Source organism: Pseudopipra pipra, chromosome 3 (genome assembly GCF_036250125.1).
Source record: "Pseudopipra pipra isolate bDixPip1 chromosome 3, bDixPip1.hap1, whole genome shotgun sequence".
In the NCBI taxonomy this organism is placed as follows: domain Eukaryota; kingdom Metazoa; phylum Chordata; class Aves; order Passeriformes; family Pipridae; genus Pseudopipra; species Pseudopipra pipra.
The window spans coordinates 71,307,337-71,330,047 of NC_087551.1; the positions used below are offsets into that span (position 1 = coordinate 71,307,337).

Here is a 22,711-nt window from a genome sequence, read left to right on the forward strand (position 1 = left end):
TGGGACAATTTTCTCATCAGAACTCTGCCTGATTTGTTGTGACAAAGCCTTGAAGTTATAGGAGGAATGTAAGTGACTGCAAAGACAGAACAGATCGTATTCTTGCTGAAGTATTTGTGGGACTGAGGAAGTTTCCTCCTCTGGGGTACCGAAAATCCAGACTCCGAATTCACAAAAGCTTTGGGTGCAGGTAGCTGCAAAGAGGCATCGTGATGGCTGTGCTCAGAATAAATGAAACGCTACATGACACACCATGTAGTGCAGACCATACTGTAGAATTGCGGGATTCAGAAGTCTTCAGAATTAGCTGTCAATTTTGACGTTAATCGTTTAGTTGTAAGTACCTCTTCAGCTCTCAAGGAGGCTGCTCATAAACCCCTCATCTGTGTCACAGTGGAGCACCATGGAATGAACCCATAAGGAAAGGCAGAACATGCAGTAACGTGCCACATCCCAAACAACTCTGGGAAGAGACAAAAAAAGAACACCTGTACACTGCAATTATGGAATCACAGAATCATCAAGGCCAAAAGAGACCTTTAAGATCATCCAGTCCAACCATCAACTGAGTACTACCACTGTAACCCCTAAACCACTAAACCCCATCACCCAGCAGCAGATCCAGTGCTATCCTATTCCAATGCCTGACCCTAAAAGTGAAGAAGTTTTATAGAAAACATGACTGTGTGGCCAAGGACTACAGGCTGAACACTTTAGGTGTGAACCTGAACTCTCTTCTCCGCCAATCTCTTCTACACAACCCTGGGCGCAGACTGACCACATCCAGTTCTGTGAGACGCGTGCAGCCAGCCAGGAGCCAGGCGCGGGCAGAGCTCCCTCTCCAGAAGCTCCGGGAGGCGACAAGCCCAGAATGGGGAAGAGAAGCGCTGCCCCTTTCCCCCCCACGCGGGCTGAGGATGCAGGAAAACAAGAGACGCCCCCTCCGAGCGCCCAGACACATCACCCCGCCCGCCGCCCGCGCTTTACGGCCCAGCGCGTTTTGCGACGCCCAAGATGGCCGCCCCCAGGGCAAAATGAGCCCGCTCCGGCCGCCGCCGGGGGGAACGCGGGCTAGGGCCGGCCGGGACATAGCCGGGTCGCTTCTCCTCGAGGGACACTCGTCCGTGCCCGCTCGGCGTGCGGGGCCCTGCCGGGGCTCGTAGTTGGAGAGCGGAGACTCCCCGGGGAGGTGGCATGTGGGGCGCCCTGCTGCGGAGCGGGGTCCGTGGCACCGGCGGGCTGCGGTCCATGTCGTCGGGCGGCCCGCCCTGGAACCAAGTGGTGTCAGAGGCCGAGAAGATCGTGGGCTACCCGACATCCTTCATGAGCCTGCGGTGCCTGCTGAGCGACGAGCTCAGCAACATCGCCATGCAGGTCCGCAAGCTGGTGGGCACCAAGCACCCGCTGCTCGACACCGCCCGGTAAGTGCCGGGGAAGCCGGGGGGCTCGGCGGGGCCGGGGCCGCCCGCAGCCCTGGGAGGCTTGTCAAAGCTCTGGGGAAGTTCTGGGCTCCGCTCGCTGTCGGGAGTCGGCGGTCGGTATCGCCGCACGGCGCCCGGAGCCGGGGCCGTGACTGGGATGTCCCTGGGGACGCGCTGTCCTGGGGCCGTGAGGTTTCGCCTCCGCTCCGGGATCCTCCTTTCCCTACCGCAACAGGTTTTCCCTGCGATTATACGCTGTCATTCGGAAGTTGCTTCGTTGTGACGCCACGTGCAATGCTTCCCCATGCGGTGCAAAAAAACCCAAACAGTTGTGTGTAGGGTTTTTTTTTATTATGAAGAACTATATGGCAAGGAAAACGGTGGAAAAAAGCGGGGAAACTACACAGCTTAAAAACTCAAAATGGCACTGCTCTGAACTGTGTACTTTGTTACCAAGAGCTTTAGGAAGCATTCTCTGTTTTGGAATATGCAGCTGGGAGCTGCGAGTTTTTTATGTTGTTGAGAATTTTAGGGTTGTTAAGCTCTTTATCCACTCTTTCAGTTTTTAAGGCAAACTAATGGAAGACTTGCATTCCTGCCAATAAGCAGAAACGGGGATTGTTGAGCAGCGTTTTCTTTGACTGTAAAACAAGAACTGAATGGCAGTGGGGTTTTTTATATATACAATTAAACTCCAGAAGCTTACCAAAATGAAGAGAAAAAAAGAAGCGCAATTTTCCAAGGGCTTTTTGGTTGTGGATTTGAGTGTTTTGATTGTTTTTTTGGTGTTTTTTGTTTGATAGAACTGTGTTTGCTATAACTGCAAGTATAGTAACATTAATAGAATCCGAGTTCAGTATGCCTAGTATTTTTAAACAGGTGTAAGAGGAAAATTAGCATTTGTTTAAAACAGATGTTCTGCTTTTCTTTTAAAGAACAGAAATTGTAGCTGTGTAGTGGTCCTTAGCAACTCCACAATTATGGTGTAATAATATAACAACAAGATTTGTTTTCCGAGCTCTTTGTCTCTAAATCTGGTTGTATTGAGTGAAGAGAATGAGTACAGGGGACTAACATAGCTTTTTTAAAGAAACATGATTTTCAGCAAGGGTGATTTATTTATTTTAGTAGACTTTTCTGGAAGAAACAAATCAACTTGTCAATAAAAAATGGAAAATACCTGACTTTAGAAAATGCCGGTGGAGGGGATTTGTTGAATTGTTTATAAATGGAGGTTGTGATATTATGATAAAGAGGAGGGACAAGAGAAAAATGTTTTTCTGTCTTTGTGAGGTCAGTTGATGGAATTAAGGGAATAGGAGGACCAAAGCACAATGTATTTGGGCTCTTAAGTTTCCACCACAGTCATAGAAGTATCATAGAGATCTGCAGTGCTAAAGTGAAACTTCAATGTTAGCTTTAGAGTGTCTGTTCAATGTGTGGTAGTTGCTGGTTTATTTGTGAATTAAATTTAAATGCAGCATTTTGGGGACTGGTGGGAAGTTTTGTGGTGGAGCTGTGATGTAAGAGTTTGTTGGTAGGGGTTTTTTTTGTTATTTTAAGTGGGCTACTTCAGGCTTAATTCTATAAGCCTGTGGCTTGTGGGACACCAGTAGGAATATAGTCATGCCCAGGGTCAGCAGGATTAAATCCATTAATTTTTAAAATTCATATATGTTGCAGAGTACCCTACTGACTAACCTGATGTGTCATGCTGGAAACTAAAAGTATTTAGTCACATAAAACTGAAACCCTGTACCCTTCCTTTGAATGTTCTTATTTGCTTCGCTGGTATTTCCAAAGGCTTTGATGCAGATGCATTTCCAATGGCCTTGACCTTTGTATTATAAGAAGAGTTAATGTCCTGCTGACAAGTTGTAGTACACCGATAGCAATGCACAAATTGTTGCCTCATTCACCTTGTTTTATGGTGTGATTTTGCAATAAGGTAAAATTTGACCTTATTCTTTCTTAATAATCTTGATAATTTATTTCTGAAATTTAAGTGTTGTATGTTTGAATGAAAACATGAGCGATTTTAGTTTCGGGTCTGAGATCTGTCCTCTAACTTACTACAGCAATTTAGGAAACAGCTCTTGATTTTTCAATACTAGGATTTTTTCAATACTTTTAAATCTCTGGCTCATTACTTATGCTTTAAAAGTAACATAGGTTTCCTGTTGTGTGTTCAGACAAGCGTTTTAAAGCATGGATATCTGAAATATTTGGTGATTTTTTTTTTTTAAATACTTAAGTGATTGATACGTTCTGCAAATCTAATCTTGGAGATTGTGAGTACATACTGCATACGTCTGATAAGTACTTCAACACTTAAGGAGATTTTTGTATTTATGAAATATCTGAAAAATGTGTGCTGTAAAATTGATTAATTGCGTGTGCTGTTCTCAAGTTTCTACTAATTTGTTTTTGAGGTTATAAGTGGTGACAATCAAATTGTGATTGTTTGCTGTCATGTCTAAATAATATTAATTTTCTTAATTAATTAATTAATTACCTTCTTTGACTGGTGGCGTTTTGTCATCAGTGGTTTTGTGTCTACCCTCCCTTCCTGCCTAAAGGCTTTGCCAGCCTTTGAAGTCTTCCTGAGACCATTAGGGATTTCTTAAAGCAGAGAGTTTTCTGCCAATACTTACCTGCACGGAGTAGGTTCTGATCTGAGACAACATAAGTCATAAGTGCCACCACACTAAAGCCTTTAGTGTAACGGGAGTGTTGATGAGTGTTTTTGAAATTTTGCTGGGCTTTGGGTCACCAGGCTGTTGCACAATGTCTGTGCTGAGAGCCTTGAAGAAGGCAGCTGAAAGATAAGTAACTGTCCATGTGAGACAGGACATGTGGAGAAACAGCTGTTGGGCCAGTGTATGTTTCTCTGATGATCCCATCCATTTCTTTCTCTCGTTTGGATGCAGCAGTGGCAGCTCCTGGGTATAAGTGCCTGCCGTGAATCAGGACTGCAGCAGATGTTGTGCTGGGATGATGTGTGACCCTGATACCTCCTACCAAGCCTGCGCCTGACCAGTGGCTTTAAATCTGTGAGCTACTGCTGACTCTGCTCTTGGGAGGGCAGAGATGGGTAACTGAGCCCTACGGTGAAGGATTTGGGAGCTCTGTAATTCATGCAGTGAAGTAAAGGGTTTTTTGTTTTGTTTTGTGGTGGTTTTTTTGTTTGTTTGCTTGGTTTTTTTATTTCTAATATTTTGGGTTTTTGAAAGTCAGCCACATGAAGTGAACATCCTTAGTACTAGCTTTGCCAGACCTGTTAGAAAGAGGGTGAAATGTGAGGGAAAGGTAACATTTTGTTTTAAAAGGGCTAATGTCTAGTGGTTAATGGATCATTGGAAGCTGGGATATCTGGATTAGATTCACAGCTGTGCTTTTGGCTCTCTGACTAGAACAAGTCACTTAATTTTTCATACTTGCATTTACTTATCTGTGAAATGAATAATGCAGCATCTGTTTTCTGGAGATGTTACACTTCATTCATTACAGCCTGTATCGATCACTGTGATCTTTGAGTGGAAAATGGTGCATAAGCAATATTAACAAAAGAAATGTTATCATTAAAATATTTGCCTCTAATGGATACTCTGGAAACAAAATTGCAATCTGACTACTTCTGGATCTTTCTGTTTGTAGTCCTGTGAGTCACTGTATGGTTTTTCAGAGCTTTAAGATTTCTTTCACTATAATGAAGTGTCTTCAGCAGCTACTCAAAACTAGCATTTTTATTTTTTTTTCTCTTCAGGCGTTGCTGGACTAAAGGAAGACTTTTTTTAATGTGTGAACGTATGACCTCCTTTTCGGTTGAGAAGCAAACAGATCTCCAATCTTCTCTTTCCCCTCTCTCTAGGCTAGCATACATCCTTCTTAATATAGGAAAGAGTCTGTAATTGGCACAGTGATCTACTTTTCTCAAATACATAGTGTGAATAATGTTTTCTTGATTACTTAATCTCCCTTGAGAAGGGTATAGCTTGCTGCAGATTGTAAACAGTAAATGTTATGGCCAATGCATCACTTTTATAATATCACTAAATGAAATGGAACACTTCATACACGTAAAATTATTATGGGATACCATTTAGCTCCAGCCATTCTCTCATTAGCCTGCGGGAGGAATGATTATATTTTAGTTCTGTCAGAATTGTTTGTTGGTGATAAATGCTTAAGTAGACTTAGTTATGGGTTTCCTGGATTATTACAGAAATAAAAAGACTAACTAGAGCAGGTTTTGTTCTGTTGTAGTCTGCTCAGTGTAGATCTCTACCCATTCTAAGCACCAAACATAAAATGCGATCCAGAGGACCTTCAAGATTACATGCTTTTTGTTTCAAATGTCTGATAACATTGGTTTCCTGGTAGTTCTGTTTCTTTGTCAGCTTGCAATGGCTTAGTTCAGTAACAGGTCTTGTAACTTCAGGTGTGATGTGCCTCTGACTTCCTATGTAGGTGACCGATTTCAGAGTAGACCTAGGGGTTTGTTCCGGCCTATTGTTATTGGAATTGTTACTGCCAGTTTGTATTTTGCCTTAGAACAATGGTGACCTTAAAGCTGTCCTTTTTTTTATAATTGTAGGTTTAATTACCTAGGCAGCCTCATCTCCTCAGATGGTAAGATTGAGAGAGAGATAGACAACAGGTTAGCAAAGGCATATAGTGCTTTCGGAAAGCTTCATAAAAGAGTATGGCACAATAAACACTTGAAGAAAAGTACCAAGATCAGTGTTTACAGAGCCATTGTGCTGTCTACTCTTTTATATGGTTCCAAATCGTGGGTCATCTACCGCCACCACCTGTGTCTCTTAGAACGCTTCCATCAACGCTGTCTCCATACAATCCTAAACATCCACTGGTCAGATTATGTGACCAATACATCTGTCCTAGAACAAGCAGCAGTCACAAGTATTGAGGCCATGTTACTGAGAACACAGCTGCGTTGGGCAGGACACATCTCAAGGATGAAGGACCACCGCCTCCCTAAGATCTTGCTTTATGGTGAACTTGCCACCGGCTGCCGCATGAGAGGAGCCCTGAAGACAAGATACAAGGACTCCCTGAAACAACATTTAGCCTTGGCCATATTGATCACCATAACTGGTCTACTCTGGCCTCCAACCGGGAGATCTGGAGACACACCATCTATAACGCTGCTGCTTCCTTTGAGAACGCACACGCGATCACTCTCGAGGAGAAAAGACAACGCAGAAAGAATCGTGCCTTGCAGAATATACCACCTAAGGAGTCTTTCTGCTGTGCCTTTTGCAATCGGATATGTCTATCTTGTATTGGCCTTATTAGCCACCAGCGTGCTTGTAACAAATGTGGATAGAGCCTTTCCCAAATCTTCGTTCGCGAAGCCCAGCCATGATGATGATGATGAGGTGCTGTGATTGACTATGAGTAGCTTTTTAGCAACTTGTTTCAAATATTAATTTTTTTTTTTCTGAGCTAGAAAAACGATAGTGTTTGTTTACTTGGCAGTAGCTAATGAGGTACCTTTCTCTGAAAACAGCAGGCACCTGGACACTCAAAGTGAAAAAACAAAGGGGCTGGCTAACTTAGAACTACTAAAATTTACTACAACCTTGTAAGTTTTACTGAGTTGCCTAATCTGTAATGGGCCTGGAGTCATAAAGTCCCTCTCCTGCACTTGCCAGATTAGAAGTTAAAACACATTTGCCTTCACTAAATTTTATTGTATTTTCAGCCTACTTTAACACTTTGTAAAAAATGTTTTTGTGGTAGAGGATGTGATTTTTATGATTGTGATCATAATGCCTGTGAAGTTAGCTATGATACAGCAGTTGTGGAATTTCCTATGTTTGCTGCAGAGATCTGTAACTTTGTGGAAACACTGACCACCACAGCTGACCTGCAGGGCACTTCTGCAGAAAGTCTTAGTAGGGATGTTAGAAATGCAGAAATGTTTTTCCTTCTTGATGTGTTTGATACTACTTGCAAAATTACCAAAATACTTATAGAAAGGTGCTTATAGGAAGTCTGGCTTTGTCTAGGAAGACTTTTTCCCGAAGCCTTGTGCATAGCTGGTGGAAACAGATGTTTTCAGGAAAGCTCCAGTTGATTGAAGTACCGGAGTTAAATTCTTGCTTTGACTCACCCCATCAAGAAATCTTTGTCTTTCAAGAAAGGCTGGTCCCTTTTAGCTAAATTGGGTTTTGTGAATATCTCCCAGTCAGTTGGGACAGACTTGAGTAGTAATTTCAAAACCTTCATGTTACATCTCTTGTAAATGTTGGTACTCCCTAGGGGTTTCTGTTACCATACTCACCATCAAGTAAACCCTTCTTAGACACAAAACCAGTTGATTGTGTATTTTGACTGAATGAACTCACAAAGAGCTATTGCAGAAAAGTTAACTTTGGAAGGTAAAAAGACATGAAAGAAGTTAAATCATTGTAGGTTCATATAGGGACTGAAACTTCCTTTTGATTACTTCCATATTATTCATTGTACCTGTGGCCTTCAGTATGGCTCTTAGTCAACCACCACTTAATACTGCCTTGTACAGTTAAGAGGAAGAGAGAATCCATTTTTATAGATCACACTCTTCCTTTATGCTGTAGTAAGGTAGAATGGGATGAATAGGTGTGTGCTGTTTGTTCTTTTTTCCAAATTTTGTTTTCTCTTTCTATTCTTTGGTAAGTTTCACCAGTGGGGTTTTTTTTAGTTTTCTCCACCAACAACTTTACATTCATATACTTAAATGCTCATGTCTGTGAGTTATTACTACTCTTTTGAAGAGTTGCACCAAAATTTGTACACTTGGGCTTGAGTTCACGTTTACGGGACCTTAACTTTCTTGTTTTAGGTTATTTTAAACATTACATTTTGTTGGGTTTGGCAGTGATAATCTCGTTGTTGAAGGTAAAACATATTAACCAGTCGTGTGTGTATAGATATATTAAAAAAAGAGTATTTACTCAAGTTTGGTGCCTTTATTCTCAAAGACTCATTCCTCTCCCTCCACCCCTCCACCCCTGCATTAGTAAACCCTAGCTCAAGAGGTAAAGGCAGTCATTGTCATGATTGTGGGTTTGCTACAAATTTTGAGAGAGGCTGAACTGATGATTAAACAGCCAGTTTTCACCTCTAATGGTGCTGAGTTGTTGTCATTCATTGATGGTATTTGCATGGAAGAATTTGTGTAAAGGATGTTTAATTGTATGGTACAATTTTCTGCTGAACATTTTGCCACCACGAGCAAAGTAGGATTGAGTACCAAATCTGCAGTATGGATGTGCAAAAGCTAGGCTGCAAATTAAATTTTCTTGCATTTGAATAATTGCTTTTTTGCGATGATTCTCATTTAAATATCTTTGCAATGATTCTCATTTAAATATCTATGTTGAATCCAGGCTTCTGTGCTTATGAAGAATGTATTATTTCAGCATGTAGGGTGGTCTTTGTAAGCAAAAGTGTATTCAGTAGGTGATGATTCTGTTTGGGATTCTCTGATGGAATTATTTATGGTGAAAACTAATATGGTGTCCTGATGTTGGTAAGTTATGGTATTTTTAATAGGGAATACCAATCTGAAGATTTCAGCAGAATTTCATGTATAACTCAGTATGGTTAAGTGAAAGACCTTGGGATTTCTTAAGCTTGGGTTTCAAGCATGTGACAAAGAAACTGAATGTATAATGAACAGATCCAAGTGCCTGTCAATCTTGAAAGGATGTAGTATAACACACCTAGAGAAAACTTTGCTTTACTTTGGGCTTGCTGTAGCCTAAAATGAAGGTACTTTTTAGAGTTCACATCTGTTCTTTCCTGCTTTCAAGTACAATTGATTTGTAATGCATGTGAATATTGAATACCAAGTTTAATGTACTAGTGAATGACTGTTAGGTCAATGTTTGCTCTGCGCAGGAAAAGAATACTGAATAAGTGGAAATAGTTTCAAAAGAATTTGTTGTAACACAGAAAAGAGTTGCCAAATATGCCTTTCTAGAAAGTGCAAATGAGAACCAATGTCAAAGAGTAATCAAAATTAATATTTGGGTTACTGGAAGTGGTTTTCACTCAGTGAATTTTCTATTTGGCTATGATAAGTTAACTTCTTTGCCTTACAGTAATAAGGGGAAAAAATACTTTTCCTAGAGCTTTTTCTCTTTCTGAGGTCTATATTTTGTAGCTTGCAGATAGCGTTTTCCCCTGCTCAAGATATTTTCCTGCTCTGCTGCCTTTTTTTGTTGATGCTGCCTCCCAGTTGACTTCTTTCCTTGCTTTGGAGGTCCTGGCAGTGAGACCTGGCAGGAGACCCAGTTAACCACGAGCGTATTCAGAGCTCCTCCAAAGACCATGGGTAACACTGTATCCTCTATAGCACTTCATAATCTATTGAGGAAAGTACAAAGCTCATCAAGGAAGAATGGAAGCTTGGGAGTTAGATGTTTCCATACTTACACTATTGCTTTCTCCGAGGGGCGGCAGACCATTGTTTTAAATTATTAATATCTTTCCTTTACCCCACATCTGAGTGTCTTAGTTTCCCTTAGGGTAGGCAGACTGTCTGCAGTGCTTGCCCTAAAGGAAGTACTGCTAGAGACAAACCTGACAGACTGTAAAGGAGCACTAGGAATTTAAAAATCGGATCTATTACAAAAAATAAGTTTAAAATCTGTAGCAGCTGCTTTGCTGTCCTTGAATTGTCCCTGCCAATTGTCTGGCATTGACAATCACTTTAGATTAATTTTTTTTTTCTCTCTTGCTGTACAACAGAATTTCATTTAAGGAAAGAAAAACTGATCATATAGGGAAATTGGTGAGACTCATTATATGTGTGAGCTTTTATCAAATATATGCTGTGAGCTACCTGGACTTTACTTATAATGATAGATAAGGCTTAGAAATTTGCCTCAATACTTAATTGAGAAACTCTAGGACTTGTTCAGTCTGCTGGAGGCTCTTCAGGTGAGCCACAGTCACCTTTTCTTCAATCATCAGCTATTCCTAAAGAAACATCAGGGGCTCTAGCTTTTGCGTTCATCTTTCTCATTTCTTTTCCACTTCAATTACTAGTGATGGTTGTTCCCATTTGCCTTCTTGTTCCCCCAGTTCTTTTCTTCGAAACAGCCCTAGTTGGTTCTTCATGGCTGCTCTTCCATTTTGGGGAAAAACAAAGTAAGTTCTACAGGTAATCCTCTGTTTCTTAATTAAATGAAAGTTAATTGTTTGTTATGGTTTGTTACATCTAGTTTTTGTTCTTCCCAGCTAGGAAAGGAAGTCATACATCTAGGAACTACTGATTTAGCTTTATTTTTCTAGTTAAAAATATGAACAAGCAAATCCTTTAGCCTTTACTCCCAATTTGTTTCCAAAAGTATCACCTTTAGAAGGAGCTTTCTTCAAAAACAAGAGGAAATTATTTTTGATTACTTGTTAGTTAAATGATCCTATAAACATGAATTGATTGACTTCCTAGCTGTCACTAAATTAATTCATTTTATAGAATTTGAACTCTTTAAAGAAAAAATCATTCTCCCTAACAGCTCCCATTATTTCTTTTCTAGATCTTCACACTCATTATGCAAACTTGCTGGAGTGACAGGTATCTTTTTTGTTAACTGCCTTTTCAGCACACTTCACAAAATAATCATAATCAAAGGGTTGATACCTCTATATGTATGTTGTGGTCCTTGAAATAACTTGCATATTTCACCTTAAAAAAGTAAAAAAAAAAAAAAAAAAAAAAAAGGAAAAATTTTGTGTTTCATTCACAAGGTAGGTCTGGGTCTGTAACAGGATGAACTTGTGTAGAGCCATCCTGCAAATGCATAGTCCCGATTTAGGCAATTTGAGGGTAATGGTCTATGCCAACATACTTTGTGTCTGATTGTCATCTGAATGATTAGCCAGTAGCAGAAGCACCACAGTTAGTTGATTTGGTAAGACTACTTTTAGTCAAACTTTACAGAAAGTTCAACTTGTTAAGAGCTTAATGAAATAATTGTTAGGCCAAATACACAAGCAAAGCCACAAGTGGAAAAATTGTCTCTTTTACCCATTTGAAAAGTGACTGTACTACCAAACATGATGTTTTGTGTTTTCATTAAATTAGTGTTAAACTTTGAGACTGAATATTACAGAGCCACCATGTTTTCCTAGTATGGAAATTCATATGTTCTCATAGGCTAGAAACTAAAGGTTCCTATAATATGTCAGTGCTGCCCATGTGCATGCTTTTATACGGGGGAAAGTTTTTACCACTGTAACCTTCCAGTGTCTGGCTCTCAAATGCTTTCTATTTAATGTGGTTTGTGAAGATGAAGGTATACTGTGTGCATATTTGTTATGCTACATTATGTAGTATGTTAATGCTACATTATGAATTTCATATTTGGATCATTCTTTTAGAAGTTGACTTCTGAATGTGATCTGTCTGGTATGACTATATTTCAGTAATTAAAAATTATTCTGCAGGAAATCATATCTTCCCCAAACCTGTGTTGCCTTGTGGAGGTGAAGCTGAAGTGTTAAAGAGGCTGGAGATCAATTAGTCATCTGTTCTTTATCCCTGATTGCTAAAGCCAGAAATACCATGGAGGGTTTGTGCTCCATGTTTTATTGTCCACGGGAAGTATTTGTCGCTTACTGATTATTTGTAAATTTAGATAGTATGGGAGTCATTGGCAGGCTGTGGAAGAAATCAGATGACATCTCTCAGTAGGAGTAATAATGTGAAAAGATCCTTTTCAGAAACTATTTGAGAAAGTAGTAGCTCAGAAAACTTGAGAAAGCTGGAAGTACGGAGACCTTTGGGCAACCGTGCTTCCAATACACATTTATTTAAGGAATGGAAGGCATTAAAGGAGTTTCTATTGGTAGAATTTACAGTATATTTTATATGTCTTTTGTCCATAATATAACTTCATAAAACTGAAACAAATAGTCTTACCAGTTGGAAAGTAGGGAATGAATCCATGTAATGACTATAATGTGTCATAGCAACCAAGTTTTAAAATAGTCAGATTCCAAAATAATGTTACAAAAATTACATCAGAGGGGGAAAAAAAGTACTACGTGTTATGTTATAACAACAGAAACATGGCCTTGCTTGTTTGTTTGTGAATCACTTGAGATCACATTGCTGCCTGTAGATTTTTTGGGAGGAGTGGGGCCAGAGCCAGAGTGTATGTCCTAACACATAGTGCTCATTCAAGGGATGCATGAGGTTATATTTTTTTTTGGCCATCCTTGTTCCTGTGACACTTTGAAAGAGCTGAGTTAATTTTTCCTGTTTTGAATTTATTTTCAGATAAAGTACTAACTGAATATTCACCTTCTTGATTGCTTTTCTACTTTTAAGACTTTGAGTTCCCTTGAATCTTTCTGGGTTTTTTTACTAGGGCTTGTCAAGGAATGATTAAATTTTAGTGCAAAACATTAAGAATGAAACTTCAAGAGATTGTTTTTTTTTTCTAATTAATGCAAAGTAGCATTGTTGGTGGATGCCATCCTGCAGCATGACGTCTTGATGCTTCCCAGAGCAACAGCAGTGGGGTATTTGTGCATCCCTCTCCTACCTTGAGTGTGCACAGGACTCTGAGCCTGGAGGAGCTGCTCCCTGGGGGTGAGCCAGGCTCACTTTCTACCCAAGTGGCAGCTGAGGCTCTGCAGATCTATTATAAGACCACAGTGTATGTCTAGTACTGTGTGCATGTAAGTGGCCAGCAGGACAGCTCTGTGTTGGATTCAAAGTGTGGACCCAGAAACGGCATGGGCTGTCTTGCTCTGCTTGCACAGATGTTCTTCTTTATGAGATTAGTGCTTGCAGTTAGCTCCTTGGAATATATTTTCATTTGAGGGCTTTGATTTCTGTTTGACAGGTTTCATTTTCAGTCTACAGCGTTCTTTCAGATACACCATCTTCCTAATAGTTAATTTATAAAACAAACTTTTTCAGCTAACTGTTAAAATAAACATGCATTGTAACTAGAAGTTGAGGTGTCTTCAGAACTAGAATTGTTCCTTTCTCTTTCCTTGTTCTGTTGTAATTGCTAGGTGACTTACTTCCTAGAAATATCAACTCTGGATTAATATATTGTCCCTGGGTGGTACCACTGCTTCAGCTTACCTTGGTGTACATGTAGGTATTAAATATTGAGAGATGTTTTCATGTTGTGGTGTGGTGGAGCTCTGTGTAAACAAGTTTTATTTACTGAGCAGTTTGGGAAGCATGTACACACCAGTTTGCCTTAGGAAATCTGCCATTTAAGCCTTTGTCCTGATTTTCTCTGGCTATGGTAAATGGAGTGGTAGACAAGGAACCATAGTAGTGAGTGTTATTGAGAGGAAGAACCATTGTCCTGAGGTTCTTGAATAACTTAAATGCTTACCAACTACTGTCACTAAGCCTCATAAAACATTTTTCAAACCTTTTTTCCCCTCAAAGGAATTCAAAAGCAAAAGTCCGATGTTGTATAAAATAGTATCTTTGCTCTAAAAATCTGTAATCCGTGTGTTCAGTCTGGAGACAAACAAATATAAGACCTTATAAGTATTAGGAAAGCAAGAAAGTATGTTGAAGATTGTAGAGGTACTAATGCTTTAAATCTGCATAAGAATTAGTGTTGCTATGGTACAGAGTGGAGTGCAAACGTATGAAGCCTTTGAATGATGTTGCTAATTTCTGAGTGTAGTTGTGTGCTTCACATTTAAAAAAAAAAACAAAACAACCAACCAAAAAAACCCCCACCACTTCAGGGAGCGATGAAGTGGAAGTTTTATTTGTTTCCTAGTTCCAAATGTGTATTGTTAAAGACAGCAGATGCTCAAAACTTATATATGTTTCATCCCGGCCTTATTATGAGTAGTTTGGAGATATTTTTACACTTCTGTATCAAGAATGGGAAATCCGTTCCTCATTTGAGTGTTTAATAAACATTTCTGAGCTGATCTGGCTCTAGAGAATTAGATGAAGAAAGAGCAAGCTGCCTCTCTTTTAGCTTCAAATTCCCTATTTATGATTTTTATGAATTCACAAACCATTGAATATTTATTTATTTTTACTACTGAGACACAAAAGGCAGAAACCTGCAGGCTGCTTATGGTGTGGATAGTCTACTGTGTTTCTGTACCTGATGTATTTTATTTAAAAACTGAATTTTGCATTAGATTACCTCAAAAATATCATCATTTGTTGATGTGAATAATTTTAAATTTTTCCCTTCCCTGTGAATGATGAATTATTCTTTCACAAGAGATCTAGATTATTTTAATTAATTACTTTAGGCTTTAAATCTTTAAATTTTAAATTAAGTTACAGGTGAGTTAAGCTGTTCCCTGAGGAGCTTTTACTGTGTTAGCAGTGGAGAAGGATAATATTTGCTGCATAATTCTCTAATGGGCTGTTGTATGCTGCTCCGTTGAACAAGTCTGATGTTTTGCTTTTGATTTCTGGTCTGTATCCAGCATTTCAGGGATCAACTTGGACAATTAGTAGATATCACCAGAAACATATTTTCCTGTCTGCTGTGGAAGAGAAAGATTAGGACCCAATGAAATATATTGCTTTGTGAAGTTGTTGAGGAGACCGCAGAAATTTAATGTAAAACTAAATGAGGCATTGATAACAGCATATATGAAAATTTAGTAGACAATGGGCAAAATACAGAGACAGGTTTACTGGTGTTAGTTTCATATCCTGATCTCAGTACATATTCCCTTTGCCTAAGCTATTTTTTTGTGTACATGTATAACCATACACAATTACAAAGGGTAACCTAATCGTTGGTTTATGGGCTGTGGAGATGGAACCAATGCATATTTTCCTCTTCTCGAGTATGATTACTTGTTGAAGATGTCATACGTGTAGGTCATATTTGGTATGTGTTTAAACTGAGCCCAAGACTGATTTATGAAAACAGGGGAATAACAAACCTAAATTGTGTTTTCCCATGTGTGATTACTGTAGCCAAGCTGCAATTTATTTTGTAGTGTCTTAAATTACAATAAAAGTTACATTCATAAAATAAAGTAGGGTAAAGAGTTCAGTCATTAAACTTTTTTTTTTTTAAGTTAGCTTTCGTTACTGTGCCTTTAATTGTGTTAATTACTTCAAAGAATTCTTTTGGAGGCCAATTGAAGAGCAGAATCAAGAGGGAGGAAAAACTGCCTTAAGCAAAGACTTTTTTGTGAGAACATTCTTACAGTATCTTATGGGAGAGATATCACTAAAACACTCTCTTTTAAAATCCCCCTGTCTGCATACTTTTTTTAAATCTTAATATTTTTGGTTTCCTAGTAATCTTCCAGAATACCAGATTTCAATGCCTGAAGCCAATGGCAGAGAGCAAAATTATTGTGTAATTAAATTTTTCTCATATATTTTCATTTATTCTGTCTTTTGAAAGTGGAATGCTGAGTTTAGTTAAATTCGGTTGTTGAATTTGGTGTGCTCTCACAGTGTTCAGTGATTGGAGTGCTACCCTTTCGCATAAGAGGCCCAGACTGGGTTCTTCATTCTGCCCGTGTGACTGTTGGCAAGTCTTTTTTCTGGGCAAATTGTGGCAACTTGATGTGCACAGCGCCATTGAGGAGTATGGATTCAGAGCCTGGTAGGAAAATATCAGCCCAGATACCTTGAGTTCAGAACACGTGTGTACGTTCTGCTTCCCACTCCGTGTGTTGTGGAAATCCCCCTGGGGAGGCAAAAAAAAAAATTGCCCTAGCCTGGAGTCACTGTTTACCAGGGTGCAAGAGCTGAAATGTTAACAGAAAAGTTTATGAAAAACTTGAATGTGGCTAATTCCAAGTGATTGGAACTTGGCCATGATGTTTTGGAACTGATATACTTCAGTTTTGTTGCAGGTTGGATTTTTTGGCCTTTTTTTTTTTGTCTTTTAATTTTTACTATCACCTATTGTGAAGTCCTCCATTCAAACACTACCGGCAAGTAATTTGGCAAATGCTTAATTTTTTTCACTACAAATTATATAAGATTGCTTTGGTCAAATTCAATATAAATGTAAGTTATTAATATAAATGCAGTTGGGGATGTCAAAGACTGACAACATTATTTACAGAAATGTTGAAAGTCATAATGCTAAGTAAATGGGAACTTTTATTTGGCATCCTGTGATACTGAAAAAAAAAGTATTTGTTTATTTCATATGTAAAGAAAGTTACATCCAGTCTGATTTATTTCTTGCTTCATATACAAGTGGTTCTAACACATTTTTAGGCTGAGGCAGACAATAATCTCCAGGTAACAATATTCTGTGCTATTTTAAGAATGCATTCCCTACTGATGGTTTTTAAGGCACAAAATAATGATGATATACCATGCAGAGGTCTTACTTGCCTGAGGCAAATGATCTGAATTGCACTAGATGCAGACTTCTGTTTGCTGATGGGAGTGTTGAAAAGGTGCTTGATTTCATTGTTCTGTGGTTGTTTTTTGCGTTTGTTTGTTTTTTTTTAAGTAACGTTTATTTCTTTTAATTTGCTATTAATTATACTGCATTCAATTAACAGCTGAAATATTTTACACAGAATAAGGAAAAAAGTGTAAGGTTGCCTGGGAAAGAAGTTTGGTCCTTAGTTTTTGCCAAAGTAAGGTTCAGTTGATTGCTTGATAACGGCAAGAACGCCATGCAGTTTGGATGAAGGGTGCCAAGCCAGGGGCAAGGTAGCTTTTCAAGCAAAGGAAAAGAGTTCTGACAGATTTCCTAGCAAGTGGGGAATTGGAGTGAAACCACTACATTATTAGAGAAACAGTTAGTGAGGGAGGAAGCAGTCAAGAATGCTAAGAAACCCTCAGATTTCAGAAGGAAAAAGTAGGGGTATGTTACAGGAGTCAGATTAAAGAGGAGTCAGGGTGGAGTGTGTGCATGCTGAGGGCTGATCACAGTGAGATAGTTAGAAGTGCATGAAACAATTCCAGTTTGCATCCAGAGTGTTCCAGTAGTTTCAAGAGGTTTTTGGCTGCGTAGTGCTTTTGAAAGCTAAGCACCATGTATGTTCTTTTCATCACTTTAAATTGAAACCAACAGAAAGATGTAGTTCAGCAGACAAGCATCTCCCCTTATGGACAACAGTTCATGAACTTCATTTGTCTTGCAGTGCATGTCTGTATTGTGCATACACAGTCTGACAGCCTTTCTTCAGTATCACTGTGTACCTGTCAAGTAAAACTGGAAATACTTGGTGTTTTTAATACTAATCTTCAGAGAATGTATGATACATAAAGGAATGCAATGTGACTCTTTTTAATTGAAGAGGTGTTTGAATAATATCATCATCATGGCTGGGCTTCACGAACGAAGATTTGGGAAAGGCTCTACCCATGTTTGTTACAAGCACGCTGGTGGCTAATAAGGCCAATACGAGACAGACATATCTGATTGCAAAAGGCACAGCAGAAAGACTCCTTAGGTGGTATATTCTGCAAGACACGGTTCTTTCTGTGTTGTCTTTTCTCCTCGAGAGTGATCCTGCATGTGTTCTCAAAGGCATCAGCAGCGTTACAGATGGTGTGTCTCCAGGCCTCCTCTCTCTGGCTTTGAGGCCAGAGTAGACCAGTTATGGTGATCAATATGGCCAAGGCTAAATGTTGTTTCAGGGAGTCCTTGTATCTTCTCTTCGGGGCTCCTCTCTTGCGGCAGCCAGTGGCAAGTTCACCATAAAGCAAGATCTTAGGGAGGCGGTGGTCCTTCATCCTGGAGACGTTCCCTGCCCAGCGCAGCTGTGTTCTCAGCAACATGGCCTCAATACTTGTGACTGCTGCTTGCTCTAGAACAGACGTATTGGTCACATAATCTGACCAGTGGATGTTTAGGATTGTACAGAGACAGCGTTGATGGAAGCGTTCTAGGAGTTGCAGATGGTGGCGGTAAATGACCCATGATTCAGACCCATATAAAAGAGTAGACAGCACTATGGCTCTGTAAACACTGATCTTGGTACTTTTCTTCAGGTGAATAATATACTCGTAGAACTATAGGGAAGAAGAACCTGTACTAATTAAAAATATGGAAGTGATGGTGTTGTTTGAGCAGGCGAATGACCGAGCATTGGCGTGTTGCATATGTGTTTTTATGCAGGAATAGGAAATGCTTTCCTAATCTTTTGGGACTTAAAAATATTTAGTGTAAGAGATTTCTATTCCGTAGTAAAGTAACTTCAATTTTAGGCTCATGATTTGCTGAGGGATTTAATACTTCATCTGAAATCTTGCATTGACTTTTGTAACAACTCTTGCTATTTGAATCTTTGGAGTAGAGACATTAAAATTCTGCAAAGCTTTTCCTTTGGCAAGGGAAGTTCTTGGCTATGGTGGGCCCTGATAAGTTTTATTCCTGTTGCCTTAGTTATTACATTCTTGCTTCTCAATATTCTAGTTCAAAAAAGCTCTATGGAAGAGGAAAAAATCTGTAGCAAAATGAGAGAGAGCAAGAAAATCCCTAAGATATGTGAATCTCCTTTTCCTGGAGAACAAATGAAAGCTTACTGAAATTGATAATTATTTTGGAAAATGATGTTTGTGTCAGACCACTGTGTCTGTCACTGTGTCAGTGACCCATATAGTCACTAAAATCCAGAAATAAATCAAACCACTTTTTTTTCTTTTCCCAGTTTAGTATTGAGACCACTTGTTCTGTATAGGAATAATACATAAGAGGTATTTATTATTGATGTATTATTGTTATTTCAATTTTAACTGCCTCTTTTGAGAAGCAAAAATTTTAAGGTGGAAGAAAAAAATGTCTTTGTACCTACAGGATGATGCTAATACTTTTTTGAGCTTGTTTTTCTAATGGTTCAGGAGAAAATTGTAGCTAAATGGTTTTATTAACTAAAAATCTTTCTGGATATATTGCATAGTTATTTCAGAAAACGTGAAAGGAATCTCCTTGTTTTGGTTGGCCGTTAAGTGATGCAGTAGGATAGTTTTAACAAGTGACTTAAGGCTAATTGTGTTGGGTGGAAGATGCAAGATTAGCCAGAGAGATCTTGGATTGTGGTTTCACAAGCAGCTGAGTTGGTTTGATGGCTGTTGCTGCTGGAAGGGAGATGATGCTCTTTTCTTCCCTGCTCTTGCCTGTGCTTCCTGTACATTGGCTGTGGTGTGGGTCTCGCCTTTCTGTGAACTAGTGTAACTTGTTAATCCAGAAGGGAAAAATGGATGTTTTCTTTGGTTTTGGTTTGTTTTCTGTTGTGCTGATCTGATTCACTGATATGGAGGTGCTTTAATGTTCACTCTCTTTCAATGCATGATATTTAGGTTCCTTAGTGAGGCTGCCCTGTTGTTGAGAAGTGACTGCTTCCCTCTTGGTGTTGGCAATTTGTAAAGACACTCTTGTTCCAGTGTCTGAAATAGCAGCTGAGCTTCCATGTGGCACCACATGTGGTTCCTCTAGTTCTCTGCTAGTTTCTCCTTTAGCTGAAATGAAAAAAGCTTTAACAGTTCTCAGTTTCTCTCCTTGATTCCTAAATATGGATGAATGGCCTTTCATATTGTAGTTGTCCTTTGCTGTTACTGTTATTATACATTGGTTTCATTTATGGATGTAGTTCTGCAAACAGGCAATGAAGAGTGGTAGCAAGCCATGAATTCAGGTTTGCGTCTAGATTTTCTCTGTTTACCCCTTCACTTCAGGATTGAGTTAGTAAAGGAGTGGCATCTGGTAAGAGCAATCCTGCTCTATTTCACGATAATTTCATCTTAATACAGAGCTCAGTGTAGGGAAGGATGTATTTGTCTTCACAGGCTGTCTAGTTTTGTGAGGTGAATACATGTCAAATATGCCTCAAATATTTTAACAACTCATTTTGTCTTGGCCATAAGAAGAGAAGGTTACAGATCTCTTTTCCTTTCAAGGATAGCCAAGGTCACACTCAGTCACCTCTGCATGTTGTCTGAAATTTAACTTGCCTTAGGAACTAAATGCATTTCAATGCTCTTTTTTAAAAACCTTCTCTGAAGAATCTCAGATAAGCTGAGATGAGAATGGCTGCCCTCCCAGACAGGGTAAGTGGGATGCTTAAAATCTTCCAGCTGTTTGTCAGATACTTAACTCTGAAACTGCTGTACCATGTGTCTAGCTAAAAAAGGTGAACCAAGCAAGAAGAAAGTATCTCTCCAATTCAGATGAGTCTGCTGCATCCTGTGAGGTAATCAAGTCACAGATGATTATGGGAACAGTGAATTCTAAATTTTATAGGAGTAAAATCTATGAAAGATGAAATGGAATGAATTCAGCTTCTGAGTATCTCAAAGGAGCAACATCACACCATCCTAAGTTTAAAGTCACGTTTTTGTCTGCTATGTGAATTTGTTATTCGACCTTGTATGTTGATAATAGATTTTGTTTCCTCTGTTAAAGGTGTCATTTTATTTAAATAACTAGTGTTATCCATTATTTTATATAATGTATTACACATGCCTAATATTTGTTGTATAAAGATTTTTTTTTCCTGACATTTCTGAGAAGAGTTGAAAGGTGCAGCAAGAGGACAGGGTAAATTTTATAGGTTTGAAATAATCAAGATAATTAAAACATGGGTTCTACAGAGTACAATTCAGTGAGGAGGAAATGAATGCAGTGTAAAAGCCTCCGACAAGAAAAATATGAAAGACGTTTCTTGGTCCCTAGTGCCATCTGCAGGATTGCCACTGGAACAGGCAGAGTAAGTAGGGGAACAGAAATTTGGGTGAGTTTGATGAGAAAACAAGAAAGTGTCACCTCCAACAAAACCTGAGAAAATACAATTTCTTTGTCGTGCTAAATTACGTAACAATGCATGTGTCACTTTGTTTTCAGCTTGTGAGCAGCATGAGGTTTGTTGGGAATACACTGTGTCATGAGGTTTCTCCACACATTTTGTTTTCTGCTTCTGCACTAGCAGGTGGCTTAACCAAGCTTGCTTTCTTTACACTTCCTGAAAGAAATATCAATCATGTAAAAACATACATCCACTGGGAACCATTTTTGGGGTAACTGGCCCTTTGGCTGTGCTTCCTTTTTGAAAGCTGCATCCTCAGAGAGGAAGATTGGACCCTAAATATTTTCCTAATATTCCTTCCATAGACATTTATATAAACGTACCTATCAGAAATAATGATGTAGATCTGCAGCTCCCCTACCACGTCTGTTTTTGTGGTATTAGAGGGGAATTTTTTTCTCCAGAGACCATTAGGCAAGCTGACTGTAGACATGTGTGGTGGCAGTAGGCAAATTATATATACATGAAAGGACATAAGTAACAACCAAGAAGAATCAAAAGTGGGGTTTTGGGAAAGAGGGAGTGAAAGTTGAAACCAAATGTGGGTAAGATGGAGGTGACAACAGTGGTGGTATCTGGAAAATTGCTAAGCCCTTCGAAGTTGCTGTACATACCTGCTGTTTGGCATGTAGCTCTATCAGGAGTGTTCCCATCTGCTCTGCAAGAGCTTAGCATTCACAAAGAATGTTTTTTCTTGCCTCTCCCCGACGGGAAACTCTCCCTTGTCAGAGGCCGACCTGACCTCAATTACCTACCTATTCATCACTTTTCTCCTGACTATTGTAATGTGATACTCCTGGGCATAAAGCCTGCAGTTCCTCTGAAGCTCTAGCTGGTTTAGGGTCTTGTTGTGTGTCATGTCGGCAGCACTGGCTGCCACAGGGTGAATCTGATCTTTCTTTCTATGTTGACTTTCTGCAAAACAGCAGGCTAAGGTATCTGTCCATAATTTTCAGAGTGCTTGCTGTTTGAGGTTCAGTATGTGTAAGGGGCTGCAAGAAGCTGCACAGGGAAAGCTGTGGTTGCTTGATGTGCTTTCTTGCGTACTGGAGCCCTTTTGGAGTGAAAATCATATTTAGCAGAACATTCTCCAGGACTGGTCCCTCACCAGAGAGGTAGGTCCCTTTGGGCCTAAGGAGCTCTTAAGCCTACATTGGCAGTTTTCTGGCATCTGTTGTAATAGAAAGTTAATCATGTAAATTTTTGGAGTATCATGGACAGGGGAACAAAAGCATCAGCCTGTGTGTCCATCAGGTGTTAGTTTTTACTATGTCAATGTCTGTATGAGAGCTTGTTGCTGTGGACAGCCTTTATAACGAGCATGGGGAAACGAATACTTCAGAAAGCACAATCTGTGGCATCCTGTGCTGTGTTACTTCAGTAAGTTTGATGGTTGTCTTTTTGCAGAGCTATGCAGGAGGGAAGTGAATGATGCATGCTGACAGTGTTTCAGGTCTACAGGCATCTCTACTGAGTCTCTGAAGTTCACTAGTCACTTTATTTGAATTAGTCTTTGGATC

General features: G+C 39.4%; 1 protein-coding gene across 2 annotated transcripts in view; it reads left to right on the top strand.

The window, feature by feature from the left end:
* The first annotated feature begins 1,008 nt into the window (after window positions 1–1,008).
* Window positions 1,009–22,711, top strand: part of PDSS2 (decaprenyl diphosphate synthase subunit 2) — a 117,454-nt gene continuing 95,751 nt past the window's right edge. Inside the window, exon 1 of one of the 2 annotated variants that reach the window (XM_064649841.1) lies at window positions 1,009–1,421. In XM_064649841.1, coding sequence (XP_064505911.1) covers window positions 1,195–1,421 — 227 coding nt within the window. In that variant the 5' untranslated portion in view covers window positions 1,009–1,194. The remainder of the gene's footprint in view (window positions 1,422–22,711) is intronic. The other variant, XM_064649842.1, reaches the window with a different exon arrangement.